The 19,586-nt window shown below is 41.7% G+C and overlaps 1 protein-coding gene across 9 annotated transcripts; it reads left to right on the top strand.

Annotated features, from left to right (window-relative positions):
- The first annotated feature begins 1,626 nt into the window (after positions 1 to 1,626).
- fdxr (ferredoxin reductase) lies at positions 1,627 to 18,884 on the top strand. 9 transcript variants are annotated; one of them, XM_030097751.1, is made up of 16 exons: positions 1,627 to 1,806; positions 2,889 to 3,254; positions 5,141 to 5,265; positions 5,474 to 5,867; positions 6,399 to 7,386; positions 9,582 to 9,685; positions 11,912 to 12,007; positions 14,185 to 14,307; positions 14,401 to 14,514; positions 14,591 to 14,692; positions 14,926 to 15,033; positions 15,671 to 15,755; positions 16,793 to 16,986; positions 17,067 to 17,238; positions 17,458 to 17,631; positions 18,479 to 18,609. In XM_030097751.1, the coding sequence occupies exons 5-16, from the start codon at positions 7,305 to 7,307 to the stop codon at positions 18,607 to 18,609; spliced, it is 1,485 nt and encodes a 494-aa protein (XP_029953611.1). In that variant the 5' UTR covers positions 1,627 to 1,806; positions 2,889 to 3,254; positions 5,141 to 5,265; positions 5,474 to 5,867; positions 6,399 to 7,304. The 9 variants fall into 9 exon arrangements, with proteins under 9 accessions (XP_029953611.1, XP_029953607.1, XP_029953608.1 ...); XM_030097747.1 differs by having other exon boundaries at positions 5,474 to 5,881; positions 6,310 to 7,386; XM_030097748.1 differs by having other exon boundaries at positions 5,141 to 5,269; positions 5,474 to 5,881; positions 6,310 to 7,386.
- The last annotated feature ends 702 nt before the right edge of the window (positions 18,885 to 19,586 follow it).

The raw sequence follows: 19,586 nt of genomic DNA, 5'->3' as shown, positions 1-19,586 counted from the left end.
GTAATTCTGAATATTCAGATATAGGATGAAACTCAGTTTAAATTTGGGAAAAACACATTACGAGTTAATAAATTATATTTTTAAGTGAACGAAAACAAAAGAAACAATAAAACACAAGATGTGCAAAAATACCCTTACAATGCATCACAATTAGAATCAAAATAAAGCAAAACAATAACAATAAATAACAAAAAGGAATGGAAGAAAATGAAGTAAAATTGAAACTAAGTCTTGTATGTAAATATACTAAATGAGAATTTTAAAACAAGTTTGGGTGCTGAAAGCTTTATGAAGCCTCTACAGAGGGACTAAAGAGCAGTGTTGAGAATAACGGCGTTAGAATAAACGGCGTTAGTAACGGCGTTATTTTTTTCAGTAACGAATAATCTAATTAGTTACTTTTCCCATCGTTGCAACGCCGTTACCGTTACTAAGAATATGAAGTGGCGCGTTACTACAATTAGACTGAATGAAGCGCGAGTGTCGCTTCTGCCGCACACATCAGCTGCAGGAGAGAGCAGGGAGGAGGGGGGAGAGGGGAATGGGGGGGGGGGGGGGGGGGGGGTGATGAAGACGCGATGATGATTGGCTGGTGGGCGGGCATGCCCTGCTCACGTGTCTCACTCGCTGCACGCGCTGACCAGTAAAAACACAACAAGACAGAGACAATGGCGTCGAGCTCGAGCCCAGGACATAGAAAGGTAGCGTTCTGGAACTGGAAGTCTCACTGGAAGACTTTATCCACGTCTGCCACATGCTAGCATGACACTTGTTGCTGCTGCTGCTGCTGCTGCTGCTAACCCGACCCCAAGGAGAGGAGCCGCTCTGTTAAAACAAGCAACCAGCAGGCGACCAGAGCCGAGCTGAACACTGACTGCAGGTCCACTGGTACACAGGAGGCCTAATGTACAGTTACAGAGATTTGCACTACTTAATGGCCAGAAGTTTACGTTTGTGTTTTCTTAACAGGCTGTAATTTAGTTCAAATAAATACTAAATGTTCTAAAATACTGTATAAAGTGTTTTTATTCTTCAATCAGTTGATATAAACATCTTTGATGTTATAGATGTTATAGAATGTGGTAATGTGTAGAACATGAAAAATAATGTCAGTTACTTTGTTGAGTAACTAATTACTTTTTCAATGAGGTAACTGAGTTACTAACTCAATTACTTTTTGGGAGAAGTAATTTGTAATTCCAACTAATTACTTTTTTAAAGTAACTTGCCCAACACTGCTAAAGAGTCATGAGTGGCTCCACAGCATCAGCAGGCAGACCCCTGGGATGTGATTTAATGTAATTTATTGCTTTATTAATAAAGGAATAAAACAACAGTTATATTTGTTAAAGATGGTGAAAACTACAAAGTAAGCCGTCAATGAGTTTGTAAGTTTAATAAAGGGCACTTTTGTCTTTGTGGCATTGATTTTACCTAACTTTTCTTATGTTTGACATTATGAAACGAGTGATTAAAATCACTGCGTATGCAGACGATGTCAGCTTCTATAGTTGCAGAAGGAACCTTTCCTTGTCATGCGCATCTGCTTGTGGTGAGCCCTTTCACGGCTTTGATGTTCTGCTACGTACTGAGTACATACCCACATACGTGAGGTACAAGAGAGGCTGTTCTCATTTCCTCTGCAAAGCCACATCACTCTTCTTCAGGCGTCATATCACAGTTGGTCTGTCAGTCTGCCAGAGTCTGGGGTTCGCACGCAAGCGTCCAGGATGAGGGTCCAGTGGTGGAGCTGCATGCTGGGGTTGCTCTGCATGCCCGCTGGGGTAATCCTCAACAAATGGACGGGTGAGTGTGTTTACGTGGGCAGGCAGAAGAACTTGTGAGATGAAGCTCCAGTAATGCAGATATGCGAGTGAGTCACTTTTTCCTGTTTACAACTTCAAGCTGTTTTTTGCCCTTTCGAACATTGAATGTTCGCTTGAGCATTGATGCAAAAAATACAAGAAATTCTATGAAAAAAATTTCTTTATTTAGAAAGTACACATCAAATATTTGCACCAAAAATCCAGAAAAAATATTTAAACCTTTCAACAGAAGGCAATGATCACTACGTCATACGCTTTAGTCCTCAGCAGTTTTAGATCAGTGTAAATCCTGGCGTAATTCCTAGAAAAGGAAGTCCAAATGCGCAAATCTCTTCTGAGTTTTAAGACTTGATCCTCTTAAACTTTTACTTATGGCAGATTCCCAGAACATTCACTGAAATTAAACCGATCACCTTGGTGAAACTCCATGAAGTGTGCAACTTCTAAACAACTAAAATAAAGTGACTGACTGAAATGTTTGTACACCAAAATGTCGGTTCAGTCATTAATAGAATACTTTTAGATGTACTAAGGAAAAACAAGAGTTCTTCCTTTGTTGCTTGCACACCCTTGGATAAAATTGTCTTCCGTCTTGATTCCTGCTCCAGGAATCTGGAGGAATCAAGCTCTGTTTTTGAGGTTCTGAGTTGTTCAGATCAAATATAAATTAAATGTTTGTGTTTTTCATGGCTTCCACTGCCAAAATTATTGATCAACTTCTATCACTGGACGAAAAGTTACTCTGTCTTGACTCTTTTCACATTACCTCTCGCATGTAAAGAAACAAGGAAACATGGAAAAAACAGCTGATTCTCAAGGGCTGTAAAAACTCTGTTGAAAGCCTGAATTAGTCCGGCACCTCGGCTGCAACTTATTCACTCAGTTAAGAATGATTTAAAAACTATATAAGAAAAAATTAAGAATTAGTGTATATATGAAGGTGTGACAAAGAGAGCGGCTCAACTAAATCTCACTGTATGGGAATGTGCAATGACAATAAAGAATCTTATCGAATGTGTCCACAATGCAAAATCATCTCTAACCATCTTTTCCGATCGACAGCTTCTCAACATCCCCCATCCACTTCTTTTGTGAGGATCAACTCCTCCACTGAGATCTCCTGCTCGACATCCTTGTCCAACCCCATGGGTCTGTCCCTGAACAAACGATTTCTCCATAGTGCCAATATCGTGTACCTGAACTTGATTGAAGGAGAGATCACCAAAAAAACGGAGGCGAAAGATTTCAAAAGTCGGATTCAGATATCCGCGGGGCAAAGGGTCAAGGATGGCCTCAGCTTCACCCTGCAGCTGTCTCTGCTCGGGGTGGACGACACCAACTTGTATTACTGCGAGTGGACTTACAATGAAGACGAGAAGATAGGAACTCTGCTCAGCAATGGCACGGTCATCATTGTTGAAGGTGAAGGTATATACACAACAGTTGATTATTTCTTTTCTTTAGCAGTGCTTCTTCACAATAAACCATTAAGAGGTTGATTATCATTTGTGCTGTGCCATGTTTGAAGGGAACTTGCCTTTTTGGGATGAGCGGCACAGCCAAAATTGCCAATGACAGTCGGTATATTTCATACCGACTTCCGTTTGGTATTACTGATACACCGAAAAGCAGAAGTGGGAGGATTCACTGCTGTGGCAACCTAGCACCGCCTCCTCATGGTGGTTCACCAGTCTACCGACATATTGCAGTTATTCAGAGTCAACTAATACACATTGAGCAGGTTGGGACTTTCCGGGCCATTTCAACCTCTTCAATCCAAAAATCTGCAACAGTCATCACTCATTATTGTCATCTTTGGCTTCACACTCCTTATTTCTCCACACCAAAATCATCTTCCATCACTCTGCCATGTTACTCTTTAAATGTGCAGCAATCAGTAAAGCGTATGCAGATCTGGTGACTGTGGCTCACAAACATCCTCAACCAACCTCAAGGTTGCTTTTCAATCCCCCATATCGAACCGTCCTTATTCATGACTCTCATCCCCCAAACTTAACCTCAGCACCTGTGGTGCACCGTACAAGGAAGCAATAGTAATTATTGTGTGTGTGTGTGTGTGTGTGTGTGTGTGTGTGTGTGTGTGTGTGTGTGTGTGTGTGTGTGTGTGTGTGTGTGTGTGTGTGTGTGTGTGCGTTCTCGTATTTCTATCCTTGTTGGGGCCAAATGTCCCCACAAGGATAGCAAAACGTGGAACGACGTGCCTTGTGGGGACCTTTTTCCGGTCCTAAGTAGGAGAAACAGTGTTTTCTTGACCATGTTGTTGTTACTGAAAAAAGTAAAAGTGCAAAAACATTTCTTTAGGGTTAGGCTTTGTTGTGGTGTGGGTTAGGGTTAGGGTAAGGGTCAGGGTTAGGGGCTAGACATGAATGGGAGTCAATGGAAGGTCCCCACAAGGATAGAAATACGAGACTGTGTGTGTGTGTGTGTGTGTGTGTGTGTGTGTGTGTGTGTGTGTGTGTGTGTGTTTTAAAATTGTGCATGCATGGATGATTGCATAGATCATACAAAGCACATTTTAATTTCTCAAGTGAGCTAAATGAGTCATGTCCAATTCCCACTTTTCACATTTAAATCCTCAGCTGGAGGCAGACCCAGAACACATTGCAAGGCATAACAAACCTATAACGCTCTGTTCACACGATATTTTCAAGTGAAAATGCAAAACTTTTGTTTTGTTTTGAGTGTCCATTAACAGGACTATGGTGCTCGGAGCCACTGGAAACGCAACATTTTGAAAATTGCTTTTAATGTGAAACTTTTCAAAAATGCTCCAACTCTGTTTTGGTGGAAACAGGGGAAAATATTTGGTAGCTTTATAGTTGAGAGACACCTGTAACAGCAACTCAACTTGGTCATCTTTCCTTTCAAATGTCTGTCTACTCGCCACGGTTTACATTTATAGCGTGTCGTTCTCTGCGCGCACGCGTGGTTTCATTACATTAACAAACAACAACACTCAATAGTGCAATACAGAATTTTCAGCGTTTCTGCTATTTCCGTGCAAACGGACATTGTTTTCAAAACATCGCCATCTAAATGCAAAACTTTCCTGAAACAAAAAATATGTATTTTCACCTAAAATGTGATGAAAAAGAGGCCTACATGTTCACCAGTAGCTCAGTATGTAACTCAAAAAAAATGGTTGCACAGTTTATCCCACAAATGCATGTTTATTACAAGATGGTATCAAAGGGAGTTCCATCTGCTTTCAAAGAGTAATAGAAACGTTCTACCTAACATGGGTTTTCATTATTTTCTATTAAAAGTGCCTTCGTTCTCTCTTTCCCTCACAGAAAAGAACCCAGAAGAAGCATGTGAATCGACCGTTATGGATCACACCCTGATTTGGTTGGTTGTCGCAGAAGTCGCAGCTATTGCCATCATCGTCATCGGAGTGCTAATTTTTAAGCTAAAGCAAGTGGGTGCGGGTTTTTTTTTCCTTTTTTAATTTAATGTTCAACATTTCACCCCAATCTTTTTCAAGAGGTCCTTTAATGGATCTCAACGACTGGCAATCTGAACTTGAACCATACACTTTTATAGTTGGCACTTTTGGATTTCTTGCACAATTACTTTCACTTTTAATTCTTCGATTGGGGGAATAAACATATCTGTGTTCTCCATAGGAGTCTTCACTGGCCTCCACCATGATTTCAGCCTCTTGGATTGCAGGATTTTGTCACTTGATCAACGTTGAGCGAAAAGGAAGCAATCCCAGTCTTTGATTTGTTTTTTAGAAATTTAATCCATATTTGTGTGTGGTCAGTTTCAGACGCCATTTATGCAATATTTGAAGTGAAACACATCATTTTTGTGTTTTCATTTCAGGAACGTGAGAGTTTTGCAAAAGTTGCATTTCTCCCATTACCATGGAGACAGAATCAGAAAGTCTTAAAAAAAAATTTCCCCATTTACAGACATGGTGTCAGAGCTTTGGCTGGGTTAGGATTTTACTTTCTCACTAAACACAACAAGAGCTGATTACAGAGGAGAGAAGGCCTTTTTCGGAGTTAAAACCAGGTGATCTGCTTAAAGTAACACTAAGGAACTTTCAGTTTCCGTTGATTTTGGCGGCGCCAGTGGACAAAAGCGGTAGTGTTTTGCCTAAAGGAATACTACAGTTCCCATGAGGACTAGTGCGTGACGTCGTAAAATGCTGCTCCCGGTGGCATGCTGTCAGACTGAACTCGCCTACATTTGTTTCCAGTGGCTGTGTGAAGGACGGATAGCGACGAGGTAATGAATCTAATGGTGGCTAAACAATATTATATCATAATGTGACGCATGCCGTGTGCTGGGTTCCTACCACCCTCCTCACAGTTTCTTAGTCCAAGTGAAAGCAATACTGACGCCCTCAGCCCGTGACAGAGGGGTCATTCAACCCGTTGTAAGTCGATGTATCATCACAAAAGATATTAAAATGTTTTATTAAGGTTGAAAAGTTCCTTAGTGTCGCTTTAAGTTCAAAAGATTTTTCAGAAGAGAGAGCTGTCACAGTGGGAGGCCACTTTTTCAGTCTGAGTTGATCTTGTTGTCTTCATGTTCCCACAGTTTAAAAAGACATTTGTGCCTGGAAGACATGTGAATCCACCAACAACAAGTAGGCATCGGCTTGTGGCTCCAAGGCAGCCGATCCACCACTGCCCCTACCTGGTCACCTCTGTGAGGCCTCCTGGCCTCAGGGGGTTCCCGTAATATCGAGAGCCGATGACCTCCTGAACCAGCGGCTTGCTGTCTTATGCTGATGCTGCTTCGAGTTTCCTTTTTCAGTCAGACTTTGCACTCTCTTTACAGAAAAAAGACTGAACCACATCCTGGCTGACATGAGGCACACAGGGTTTGCTCCGCAAAAAAAAAAAAAAAAAAAGAAGAAGAAGCATTTTCTCTTAGTTGTCCTTTGTTATGCACCGTGATATGACCTCATCTGTTCTCCTGCATGCTATGTATATTAAATCTAAATCTTTGAAACCCTGCAGCTCCTTCAGAGTTTTTGTTTTTACTTTTAAAACAAGGAAAATAAATAATCAGCAGTCAATAATAGCTGCTTTGTTAGTAGTTGTGGATTGATGAATTAATGTGGATTAATGTGAACATAGCTGGGTCAGCTGAGCTGTAAGCACTGTGTGAGATCCGCACAAGAAACGATTCACTCTTATTCAGCTGCAGTTACATCACGCAGTAGGAGGAAGATGCTCTATAATCTGAATGCGACATGAAATTACATTAGTGAGTGTGTTGGGGTTAGATTTGACGTGTCCATGCCCAGAACCCTCCTAATCCGCACTTGCATGGAACCTTTGAACGAAAGCCTCTGTTCCTGCACGGATTGTTGTGTGTGTTGCTCATGCCCCAGCCTTGAATGCACCTTGCGGCTTCGGCGTAACTAAAGTATTTTTTTAAAGGCGGTTTTAAGGATCTGACCGTCTGTGGGCTTCGAGTCCCGAGCGGAGAGCCACCATGAGCGGCCACAGGCTGCTGTCCTCCCGGCTCAAGCTGTGGACTTCGGGTCGGAGCGGATGGATGAGCCGACTCCATGAAGGTAACGCGCACTTCGCCAAACCCCACAGAAAAAACATCAAATTTTAGTGCATTGAAACAAATAAAGCACCCTTGCTCTAAATAACTGCTAAAACCCCTTGTAAAAAATTCCCCACAGTAATTCGGCAAAAATAGTGTGCAACGTTATTGTTAATTGAAATAGTAAACAAGGATGATAAAGTAACTATCCGTGATGTGCGGATCGATACAAACTGTTCACTGTTCACACTTTAGTTTGAGATTCACTCCTGCTGCCACAATCCATCAACTACGGCGCCGTTTATAGAAATTTTAGCTAAAAATGTTTTTCATTGCTGTAAATAGTGTCAAAGATTATTTATAGTATTCGTTTTATACCATCTGCCAGGACCCACCTCTTCTTCCCCCTGTCTAAGTAATAATGTGAAATCGGATGTGAATAAAATGGGAAATTCTCATGACGAATGTGGAAAATTATTATAATGGAAGGTAGAGGTTCCCTTTGCACGTCTATATAAGAAGGAACTGTGTTAGTTCAGCCAAAATACTGTAAAAGCTGCAACTTCTCCATAAGTGTGGATGTAAAGATGTTGGCTTCATATGTAGGGTTACATCCTCATTGTGATATCAAGAAACGCAATATTCATTCATTCATCTTCTTTGCGGCTTTGTTCAATTCAGGGTCATGGGGAGCCACATTTAAATGACAGAAATGCTGAAAATGATGTTGGCCAGGGGTGTCACTAGGTTATAAGGAAAGGGGGTGCTCAGCCCCCAGGAGAGCTTGTGGGTCTGTGAAAAATGTCAAACAAACTGATAAGAAATTAATAACCAAGCTCTATCAGTAAAAACAAAAATTGTAGATCTACATGTAGGCAGCAATGCACCAGTAAACAAACTAATTACTCCCACAGCTATGGACCAATAAAAACTCTGACATGACTGATACATATCGATAAATCTGTGATCCATTACCGGCATCACACACAGCTCCTGCCTCTACTCAGAGTTTCCAGCTAGTGACGATGGAAACACCAGCAGAACTGGGGAGACATCATGGCCTTTATCTGGAGTTTGGTTTCATTGAAAACAGAGACAGAAGGCCAGGATGTGTGGAGAGTCTTCGGATGGTAGCAGATGAAGCCACCAAGTTACAGAAGCTCCTCATTACCAAGAACCAGAGTTCAGAGACTAAAGAAAGGAACGAGTGAGAAGTATGTTGGCCTGAAAACAGGAATGGTGAATTTGTCTGTAACTTCAGAAAAAGCCCAGGGGGCTTCTTATTTATTGGTAGAGGAGGATCTTTGTCTATTTGTCATCCATCACTCCACGAATAGTGAAACAGGCTCACCTTCTCATCAACTTAACCTGTTAGTGATGTGAGTGACTGAGATATGTGTGATAAGACCAGTTACATATATTTATTGGATGACGAGAACTATTATGATGTCGTCCGTTTTCTGCCAAAGATTCAAAGTAGCAATACGAGTTGAACCACCTCAGAAGGTTTTCAGCTGTTTGTTCAACAAACGTCACTGGGACTGTGTCAGTGTTCATACTGTTTGTAGTAACTTGAGGACAAAGGAAAGAATCTTCACAACTCCACATTTGAATAGCAGGCGCTGCACAGCACATGTCACTGCACACACTAACTGGTTAACTCCTTAAATTCCTGCAGCCCACTGTAACTCCAGGACCCCACTGGAACATGTGAGCTGACCTCTGACCTGCCTGTCTGTAACATCACATCCACATAACAGCACTGCTCATGTTCGGAAAGCTGTGAAAGCTGTAAATTTAAAATTTTAAATACTGTGAAATGAAAATGTAGCTTCAATTTTAAAGATCGAAATTGCACTGACATTACTCCAGTTTGATTTAGTTAAGTTCCTTTCTTCTACACCAAAGGTGTCAAACTCCATTCGTCCTGCATGTTTTCCATGTCTCCCTGCTTCAACACAGCTGATTGCCATGAGGCTCCTTATCAGGCTTTCTGCTGGACTTGGCCATGAATCTTCATGAGATTTGAGTGTGCTAAAGCATGGAGACAATTAAAACATGCAGGACGTTGACCCTTTAATTTAATTACATGGGACATCCTGCTGTCAGCTGTAGCTAACTAGCTGTTAATGCCAGCAGAGGAGGAAGGAAGTATGTTTCCTGGACCTTTGTAATCCACTGATTTCCCTAACAGATTCTATTTTTATGTCTCTGCAGGTTTGAGTGGATGTGGAAGAGCTTCTTTCTCTTCCAGCAACCCCAAAATTTGTGTGGTGGGAAGCGGCCCAGCGGGCTTCTACACTGCGCAGCATCTGCTCAAGGCATGTGTCACTTCATTGGATTTAATATTAGTGGAGAATACAGATCCACCATTCTTTCACTGTACCTGCTGACTACAGCTCAGACGGGTGTCTTCTATCTTCATATATATTTCAGGTCTGTTTAAGGTGGTTGTAGAATTCCGGACAGCTGGAAGCACTTGTTCTGCTAGAGCTCCTACTTAGCCCCCCCTGACCTGGTTAATTAATGCGCAGACTTTCTTTCTAAGAATGTTTCAATCTTAGCAACATTCCCAAGAGATTTGCAGATTGTTCAGTTGAATTCTGGGTGCAGGCCCTTCACAGAAGTCTATTTTTTTTTCCTTCTTGTTTTATTTTGGCCTCATTTAAACCTTAAGATCGGCACCGTTATGGTCAAATTGATAATCATAATTATTTTTGATCAATATTCTAATCATAATTATTCATCATGTTTCATCACTCTCGAATGAACAATGTGTGAACAGTTTTTCCAAAAAAATGAAACTTTAAATAGGAATGAATGCTAAATAATAAAAAATAAAATTAACCTAAGAATTGAAAATTTACCAAAAGATAACTGAATAATAAATATACTATTCCAGAGTCCAATCACAAAGTGCAACTCAGTAACTAACAATTGAACAGTTTTTAGAGAAAAAGCAATAACATGAGACTGTTAGGGCGACAGATTTTCGGCCAGAAACACCAGCCTGTCAACATTTTCTGCCTTGAGAGACGAGCGAAGGCGGGTCACTATGTTTCTAAGTTTCACTTGTTCCCTTCCAGGGTCGCCACAGTCCATCCTGTGACCTGTCTGTTTGATTTGGCACAAGTTTTACTTTGGATGTCCTTCCTGATGGAGGTGAAGGACCCTATTCAGGGTCTCAAACCAACCTTCTGTACACAAGTTTATTTTCCTAACATTTAGACCACCACAGCATTGAGACAACAGGCGTCCCGAGGCCTTTGAATGACAGATTATCAGTAAACAAGAACATAAAAACATCGCTAAGGACTCTGTAAGCAAGACTGCTTATTGTAATGCCAATAGATTGCATGGATTTGATTGTATGAAGCCGTGGATGTGCATCAAATGCGCGCAAATGTTTTTCCACATTGGATGAACTTTCACAGGGATTAGAAATTTGTTAAACAGCACCATCGGATTTTTACAAATGTCGTTCCAGCATGATTCCTGAAGGTTGTTTAAAATTTAAATGATCAGATCAGACTGAATTGTAACCAGTAAGTTCAAACACAGTGTTTTTTTTGTTTTTTTTTACATCATGCAGGCCAAAGTTTTCCAGAGGGAATAAACCTGTCATGTTATACAGCGCCTGCCAAGAAATTACCTCACCTATAGTAGAATGTGCCATTCATTGAGAGGGGCGGTTATTCCTGCCACACCTCAACTAACCGAGCCTCTAATACTGTCTTTGAATCGATGCCACAGACTTTTTAAAACAGCAGGTGGAAATGTAGGGTGGGGAATTACTGCCACCCATGCGGGTGACAGGGAGGACATGTGACCCCTTGTACGGATCCAGTGTGTTTAGTGAAGGAAACAGGACAGCGATGACACACATCAACTGAATTCAGGGTTTTTTCTCTGTATTTACACTAAGTCATTGGTTTTTAAACTCGTTTTTAAAGTCAATTTCACACAGGCAGCCAGTGCAGAGATTGACGCTCAGGCGCTATGAGCCCCGCCCCCTTTGTGTGGGTGAGGACTCTGGATGAGCTGCAGCTGTCTGAGACCTGTAATCACATCATTACATTAATCCAGCCTGCTGAAGATAAACGCTGCCATGAACAAGTTTCTCTGAATGTCGTTCGCTCAGAAATCCTTTAATTCAGATGCCAGTGAGCTGGTTTTGTTAACGTCTTAATGTGCTTGTTGACTTTCAGGTCTGAGTTCATAATTTCGTCCACATTTCTGGCGCGACTTGATGTCCTGAGTGACATGGAATCAAGATGAGCTTTCATTTTTAAACTTTCTTTTTTCGAGACCAAAAACAATCACCAATCACAATCACCAACAATTATGAGCTGTGGTCTTTCACCAACACTGATATATAGAGCAGTGTGTCATCTGCCTGATTAAGACAGGAGATGTAGCGTTCCGTGATATGTTAAATAAAAGAGGCCCAAGGATGGAGCCTTGAGGAACCTCGCAAGTGATTTCTATCGACTCAGAGTCTCAGACTGATAGTTATCGATTGACAGATTTTTTTTTTTCCCTCACAGGCTCGTCAGGATGTGGAAGTGGACATCTACGAGCGTCTGCCCGTCCCCTTTGGACTGGTTCGGTTCGGAGTGGCCCCAGATCATCCCGAAGTCAAGGTATCAACTTCAAAACGAGATTTTTTTTTTTTTTTTTTTTTTATTCTCTAAAGGAGAAAATGAATTTCATTTCTGAAACTATTTACATTTTTGTTTCCATCATTAAGAATCCCAAATCTTTCAATATTAACTCAAAGTTACCTAAATGATGAAAATGTTGCTTTCTTTCACACAGACCTCCACCGGATGTTCTGTACACTCGTACATCATGTTATTGAACAGGGATTGGTTGTGAGATGAACACTCTAATTAGCATTAATAGAAATCAATGCACTTTTATTGAAACACAACACTGGCAACAGATTAAAATTTTCCATGAAATATTTAAAAACATGAGAAAAATCATCAGTGATCACATTTGAAAGGCCTTCATAGTTTTTCAGTTTCGCGTTAAGGTTTACTTTGTGTCTCTTCCCACTGTCCCAGGCCACACAACTATTTTGCTTTCTCTTTCTTTTCTTTTCTTTTTGTAATTGGAAAACGTTACCCAACAACATTCCGAAGAGCCACTTTAAAGGCAATTTTTTGAAAACAAGTTTGTGTCTGCCGTGCTTGTTTTCTGTCACCCACCTAGACAGATCTGAATCATGTGCCAGTTTATTTTCCAAAGTAAACAGGTTAACTTTTTATTCTGAACAGTCAGACTGGAAACCATGCCAAGGCCTCTGCTAAATTTTCCATTCACCTTATTCAACTGGCTGTCATCCAAACTGCAGATCCTTTCAGAAATGGATGCCAGTGAAAGGATAAACAATCGGTATTCAACCACCCACACAGATTGCAACATGTTTATTAATTGTTAAATACCTAAGGTTGTAGTGTGTGTGTCTCATGAGAACTAAACCTGAAAGTGGAAGGACATGCTCGTAAACATCTACAACTACACTTGAAGGTTTATTTACTACGGACGTACGGAGATTATAGTAGCAACCTGTGGACCGGGACTAAATTAGAGGAATTGCTGTTACAGTTCATATCAATTCAGAATGCCTTTGTTTCATACCAGTCAATGAAAGGAAATTTCTCTCAAAGTGTAAGTACAGTAGCGACAAAAGACGACCTGCGATAAAATTCAGACAGTGTCAGTGATCACAACTGCTGCTGCGACCTACGTCAACTAACTAACCAATAGAAATGCAGTATGATGTGATGTGCTGATCAGCACACAGTAAACTCATGCTGTGCCCAAAGGTTCTTAGATTCATGTTTGTGCAGTCTGGCTGTGAACTTAAGATTGTTAAAATCATCTGCACCTGGCCTTAGTAGTGGTTTCCATGAGTTTTAGCCAGTGTCAAAAAACAGACTGTTCACTGTACCACCTAGTGGAACAAAGTGGTATTACAGATGAATCCGGCTTCATCAAGGAACTTCCATCGATATTCTCACTTCATATTAAGATTTTGAGACATCGAACCCTCTTAATTAGAGATATTCCATAACGGTGCTTAAAAAATAACATGTATTTCATGTATGCATACAAAGACCACTGCTACACCCATTTTAACAACTAACAGAAGCACACAAACTAATGCTTTCTTCAATTTTTTACCAATATTTTTGTATGTACCAAACGACACTCACTAGCTATTTCCCAGCTGGAAGATGTGCGTCTCTTTAAATTTCCCAAATTGTTGAAGTGTTGTTACACGTTTCCTCCCTCATCTTTAGTTTGTTTAACGCTAACTGGGGCTAACACCACCTGCTATTTCACTTTAGGCTTCTCTGATTTTGCCCAGTTTTGTGTTTATGCTTGCAAATAGACACTATGAAACCGTTTCCTCCTCCTGTTAAAGGTGCTGTAGAATGCTAATTTTTCTGTGTTTTCTTTGGATTAAATGTTAGAGTATCCATTGATAATCCTTTAGGAGTGTAGCATAATTGCACTACCGCGAGGGCGGAGCGTTTCCATCTGTCTCTGTTCTGAGCTGAAAAGGAATCTCGACAGCTCCAGGTATCTTTGACCAATCAGAAGAGCCCCTGAGGCTCTAACCGTGATTGGTCGAGGGGCATTCGTCACATGTTCTTGTGGGAGGGGCTTAACTTGCATAAGGGCGTGATGTCAGAGAAAACAGGACAGGATTGGCTGTGCTGGGTTTCAAATCGCCATAGCAAGATGGCGGAGATGCTGAATCCTGCCTACAGCACCTTTAATGATTTTTCTGGTTCCGCTTCTTTAGAACGTCATCAATACGTTCACGCAGACAGCCAGTCACGCACGATGCAACTTCTACGGCAACGTCAACGTTGGGAAAGACGTCAGCATAGACGAGCTGCGGCGGGCTTACCACGCCATCGTGCTGGTGAGAACAAACCTCACCGAACTCTTCACAACCAAACACAATGATTGATGTTGATTCACCTGGTGATCTTCGGCCCTTTCTTTATTGTGGTAGAGTTATGGAGCGGAGGGGAACAGGAGTATGGGCGTGCCGGGGGAAAACCTCCCCGGAGTTTACTCCGCCAAAGACTTTGTGGGCTGGTACAACGGTCTGCCCAGCTGCAGGGAGGTACGAGCGAACGTGTGAGGAAAAAGATGATGAGAATTGTCTCTATTCTTCTGATTGTAAATTGCTTGGCATCCAGCTGACTCCAGACCTGAGCTGCGACACCGCCGTCATCCTCGGACAAGGCAACGTGGCCTTGGATGTCGCCAGGATCCTCCTGGCGCCCACCAAAATGTTGAAGGTGAGAAAGTGAGTCACTGTGCTGCTAGTAGGAGGCCCCGTTTAGGGAGCAACGTTTTCACGTGAAAACAGAAAAATTCTGTTTTCTTTTCGGTGTCCGTTTACATGACAACGGTGCTCAGCGCCGCTGAAGTAAAACTCCAAAGTGGAACTTTTTGAAAACGCTCATAAATCATACTGTGCTTTTGTGAATCGTATTGTTTTTAAGTTCTCCTCTTCTTCTGCTTCCTGCAGAGCACGGACATCACCCAGCCGGCCCTCGACGCTCTGGCACAGAGCCGAGTCCGCAGGGTCCTGATCGTGGGCCGGAGAGGACCCCTGCAGATCGCCTGCACCATCAAGGTGGGAGGAAGAGTTTAGCTTCAGTGTAACCATGGCAACCCAAAAGTTTAGTCAGTGACACAAAACCAAAAGAAAATTCCAGGGGTTTTGTGTTTAATCCATCATTGTCACTTATTTTAACAGTGAGTATTAAAATTTTATGTAACTATATTGTTATTCTAGTTATTTAAAGTGTTTTTGTATTATTTTTATGTTTTTATCTTAAAGATCATGGCCGAAGTATTTTTTTCCAGATTGCTCTGAAAATGGAATAATCAAATAAAGAATACTTCAGATTTTTAAGGAAAAAGCTCCGATCTTGGCCTTAAAAGAGAATGTATGTATTTTATTATGAAAGTTTGAGACTTTTATTTGTTTCTTCTTATTATTTTAGATTTATTCATAAGTTTAAAGTAGAACGACTGTAATTATTGCTATTGCTCATCAATTTTAAGTGTTTTTTTATTGCTTTAAGCTGAAATTGAGCTAACATGATAAGAATAATTTTGTTTTATTATTGACTTTTGGTACATTTAAACCAGAAATTAACAGCTTGGGATGACTTACCAATTATCAGCTACTTACTGTAACTTTTTGTCCCAGTCTGTGCTGTATGTCTAGATGTCAGAGTCATTTCTCTGTTTTTTTTTTTCTCCAGGAGCTCAGAGAAATGGTGAACCTGCCAGACTGTAGGCCGGAGATGGTGGCAGCTGACTTTGAGGGAGTGTCAGAAGCTCTGAAAGGTATCTGTCTGAAATTATTTCCAGTGTCCGTTTCTCTGCTTGACAAGAGTCCTCACTATTTTATGTTCAGCTCTCTTGTAACACTGCAGATGTATTCTTCCTGTCTTTGAACTTTTAACTTCCTGTTCAGCTGTTTGGTAGAAAAAAACTGTTTATTCAGCATGAAAATGGAAAATCCATTTGAACTGATTAAACTACAGTATTTCCATCAACAAGTCGGGGTGCGTTCTGACTTTTTTTCTTCCTAAATAAAACAGCAGTTTATTTTGAAGCCTTTCTTTTGATGGTACTTTTTGAAATACTGTTTGGGGGAAAAATGGAATAAAATAAAAAATGTTTTATTTTTTTTATTATGATTATTATTATAAATTCTATGCTGATTTCAGTGTTTTGTTTCTCCCAAAATATGTGAATGACTGAATGTCATCTCATTTGACCAACACAAATGGAAAATATTAGCGTGCGCTGCGGTTGCCGGCCGTCTTCAACGTATGCGCTGAGTGGAAACTTGCACACAGGAAATTCTGAGCGTTTATTTTTTCCTCACGTAGACGTGGCAGAGACGCCGTGTTCTCTGCATGACTGATGGATAAGAGCCTCGTCTTCTCTGGTCACGGACGGCTGTCGGAGCCTTGACTCACTGTTAGAAGCCGCTGCTGCAGCAGTTTCTGCGCAGTAGTGTCGAGGTTGTGGTCACAGCGAAGCGTGGCTACAGGAAGCTTTATGCACTACCTGTGACTTTAAATATTTCATGCAGCCTGTTTGTGTGTGAGTGTTTACAGTACACAGCTGACGTCTGTTTGCAGTTTGGGGGAAAAAAAAAATCTACTATAAAGAGAAGTATATAGAAGTTCAGTTTGTTCACACACTCAACAATAAGCTTCACAGGCTGCCTGTGACACACACACACACACACACGCATGTGATTGTAAATAATAACATGATGCTGATGAGTGAAAGGGAACATTCTTGAAACTAATAGAATCAGTAATGCCGGTGGATACAGTCGAACATCTGCCGTGTCTCTGCCGTTTCAGATGTGCCGCGGCCCAGGAAGCGTCTGACGGAGCTGATGCTGAAGACGGCCTTGGAGACCCCCGGTGAGAAGGAGCAGGAGAGGAGGAGCAAGGCCTCGCGCTCGTGGGGCTTTCGGTTCTTCCGGAGCCCGGTGGAGGTTCTGGCCAGCGGCGGCAGAGCGGCCGGCATCCGATTGGCCGTCAACAGGCTGGAGGTGCTTCGTCTCGCCGGGTCCAGCGTGCGCAGGCTCGGCTTGGAGTCCGGCGTAAAGCTGTCTTTTGTCTCCTCGAGCAGGGTTCGGGCGACGGAGCTCAGGCTGTGCTCACCGGGGAAGTGGAGGATGTGCCCTGCGGCCTGGTCATCAGCAGCATCGGCTACCGGAGCCTCCCCATCGACGAGTCGGTGCCCTTCGACTCCCGCAGGGCCGTCATTCCAAACAGCATGGGCCGCGTCCAGCAGGCTGCAGGTACCAGATCACAACTCAGATCAGAAAAGTTCAGTTTTCTTTCACTTCCTCAGAAATAAAGTTGTATTTTCAGTGGCTCTGAGCATCGAGCGTCATCGATCATCTCAGCCTCTTTTCACTTTTTCCTTTGCCTGTTGATAACAGTCACTCAGTAACAGGCTGGATAGTGTCGGTGTAACCGTAATGATTTGTAAAGTGTCCTTAAATCTGTGTTTGTAGGTCTGTATTGCAGCGGCTGGGTGAAAACAGGCCCGACCGGGGTGATCGCCACCACAATGAACAACAGCTTCGACACAGCTCGCTCGCTACTGGAGGACATGGACTCTGGAGCGTTGGATGTGTCTTCTACCAGGCCGGGCTCACAGAGCATCAGCGCTCTGCTGGCAGAGAGAGGTACTGCACAGCCCACTGACACATTCTCACTCTGTATGGAGGAAGTTTGCAAAGAAACTCCCAAAAGTTCCTGCTTGTTCTCATTCATCCAGCTTTGAGGGTGTGTGACTCATACTTATTAAGTCCAGTTCAATTCAGAAGCGGAGATTTTCTGCTGTTCACCCAATTTAATTGAAAAGATGTAAAATGAAAATGAGTTAAAAAATAACAAAAAGAAAGAAGAAGAAAAAAGTACCGAGACAGACCAAACCCCGAACGAGACTGCAGAGAGCGACACTTGGCAGGATGTCAACGGACTGCTGACAGACGACTGATCAGTGTCAGTCATCCTGTCAGCAGGACAAGTCAGGCCTTCAACTGTTACATATAGTCATTCAGGATAGCTTTTTTTAAATTGTTTAAATGTCTTTGTTACATTCAAGCTGCATTTATTTCCAAAAATCAATCAAATATCAAGTTGAACTTGATTTTTTTCTTCCTTTATCTTGATTTTTTTTTGGGAAAGAGCTACAGAATGTTGAGGCTGTTATGGGGAAAAAAAAAAATCTTCTTCGAGCTATTTCGCTGATCGTACTTTGGTTTAAACCAGTGGGCTCCACAAACTTTGGCTCAGATTTAGTTTGTTTTCAATTCATAATTAGTTTTTATACCATTATGGAATGTGTTCCATACAAGTATTTCCAGAACACGCCCCAAAACCTTTGAGTTGGATTTTCCAAAGGCTCATCAGAGAAAAATGTTGCCGGTGCGAGCGAGTGCAGAAAGTTCCAGTTTGTGTAGTTTTCCGTTTGTGAAACTATTGTAATCTTCTCAGATCGATCTCCACGTGCATCTTGCTTGTGTGCAGGAGTGAAAGCGGTGACTTTCTCCGGCTGGGAGAAGATCGACGACGTGGAGACGAGGAGGGGCGAGGTCAGCGGGAAGCCCCGAGAGAAACTGCTGACGGTGCAGGAAATGCTTCAGGTGGCTCGCTCGTGACGCGCTGCTCGCAGTTGAAACGCCGCAGCACTCGGCGTCCACATGGACTCATGAAATGTTATAACGGTGAGATCTGCCGGTGATTCGTTGCGTCGTTACGTTTGACGACAGCATCAATCAGAAGCACTGAGAGACTGACATGCGTCGTAACGCAGAGCTCACGGTAAAAGGTGCTTTATATGCAGAGAGTAAAATCAATGTGACTGAGATGTTTTCACACTTGTGATATTTGTCATCTGAAATGTATTTTGTATGAAATAAAGTGATTTATATTATTGGTTTCTTTGGAGTGTCATTTTTTATATGTATATATATGACTATTTTTATTGCGAAAAAGAATGTGGATCTATTTAACAAACAATAATATAAAAAAAAAAAAACACTAAAGAAACAAAGCCTGGAGCAGCAAATGACACAATAAATTACATTATTTGTATTTGTTTTGCCATTAGTTGCAGCCACAAATTGAGAGTCGGTGTTCTTACTTTGTCTTTTGATATAGTGGCCATTTCTGCAATGGCTTGATAAACAAATCTTCCCTTAATCCCAACATTACCTTCAGTTTTTCCATTTTCCTCATTTCCTGTCACAAACAACCTGTGAAGACGAGTCGGGTTTAAAGCAACTCCTACTTTCACAACTTTCACAAGTATGAAGAGATTCACTCATACCAAATTCTATTGACATGTTGACATGACAATCAATTTGTTTCCCCATTTTTATTTCATACACATTGATGAATTACCTCCAGATTCTCTTTGCGGTTCAATGTAGAAAACCAGTAATGCTGGACTAAACCAAAATCCTGGTCCCTCTTTCTTGTAATTGCTGAAGATGATCTATTATGTCGTCCTTGCTGCTGGATACTGGTAGCTTTGGAGAATCATTTCAATTCGATTCTATTCCTGTAGCACCAAATATAATCATTTCATTGCCGTTTTATTCCAAACAATTCCATCTGAGCAAGTATAGCAAAC

This window comes from Salarias fasciatus, chromosome 8 (assembly GCF_902148845.1).
Source record: "Salarias fasciatus chromosome 8, fSalaFa1.1, whole genome shotgun sequence".
Taxonomy (NCBI): Eukaryota; Metazoa; Chordata; class Actinopteri; order Blenniiformes; family Blenniidae; genus Salarias; species Salarias fasciatus.
The sequence above is the reverse complement of the archived record's forward strand: the minus strand, read 5'-3'. Positions and strand labels throughout refer to the sequence as shown.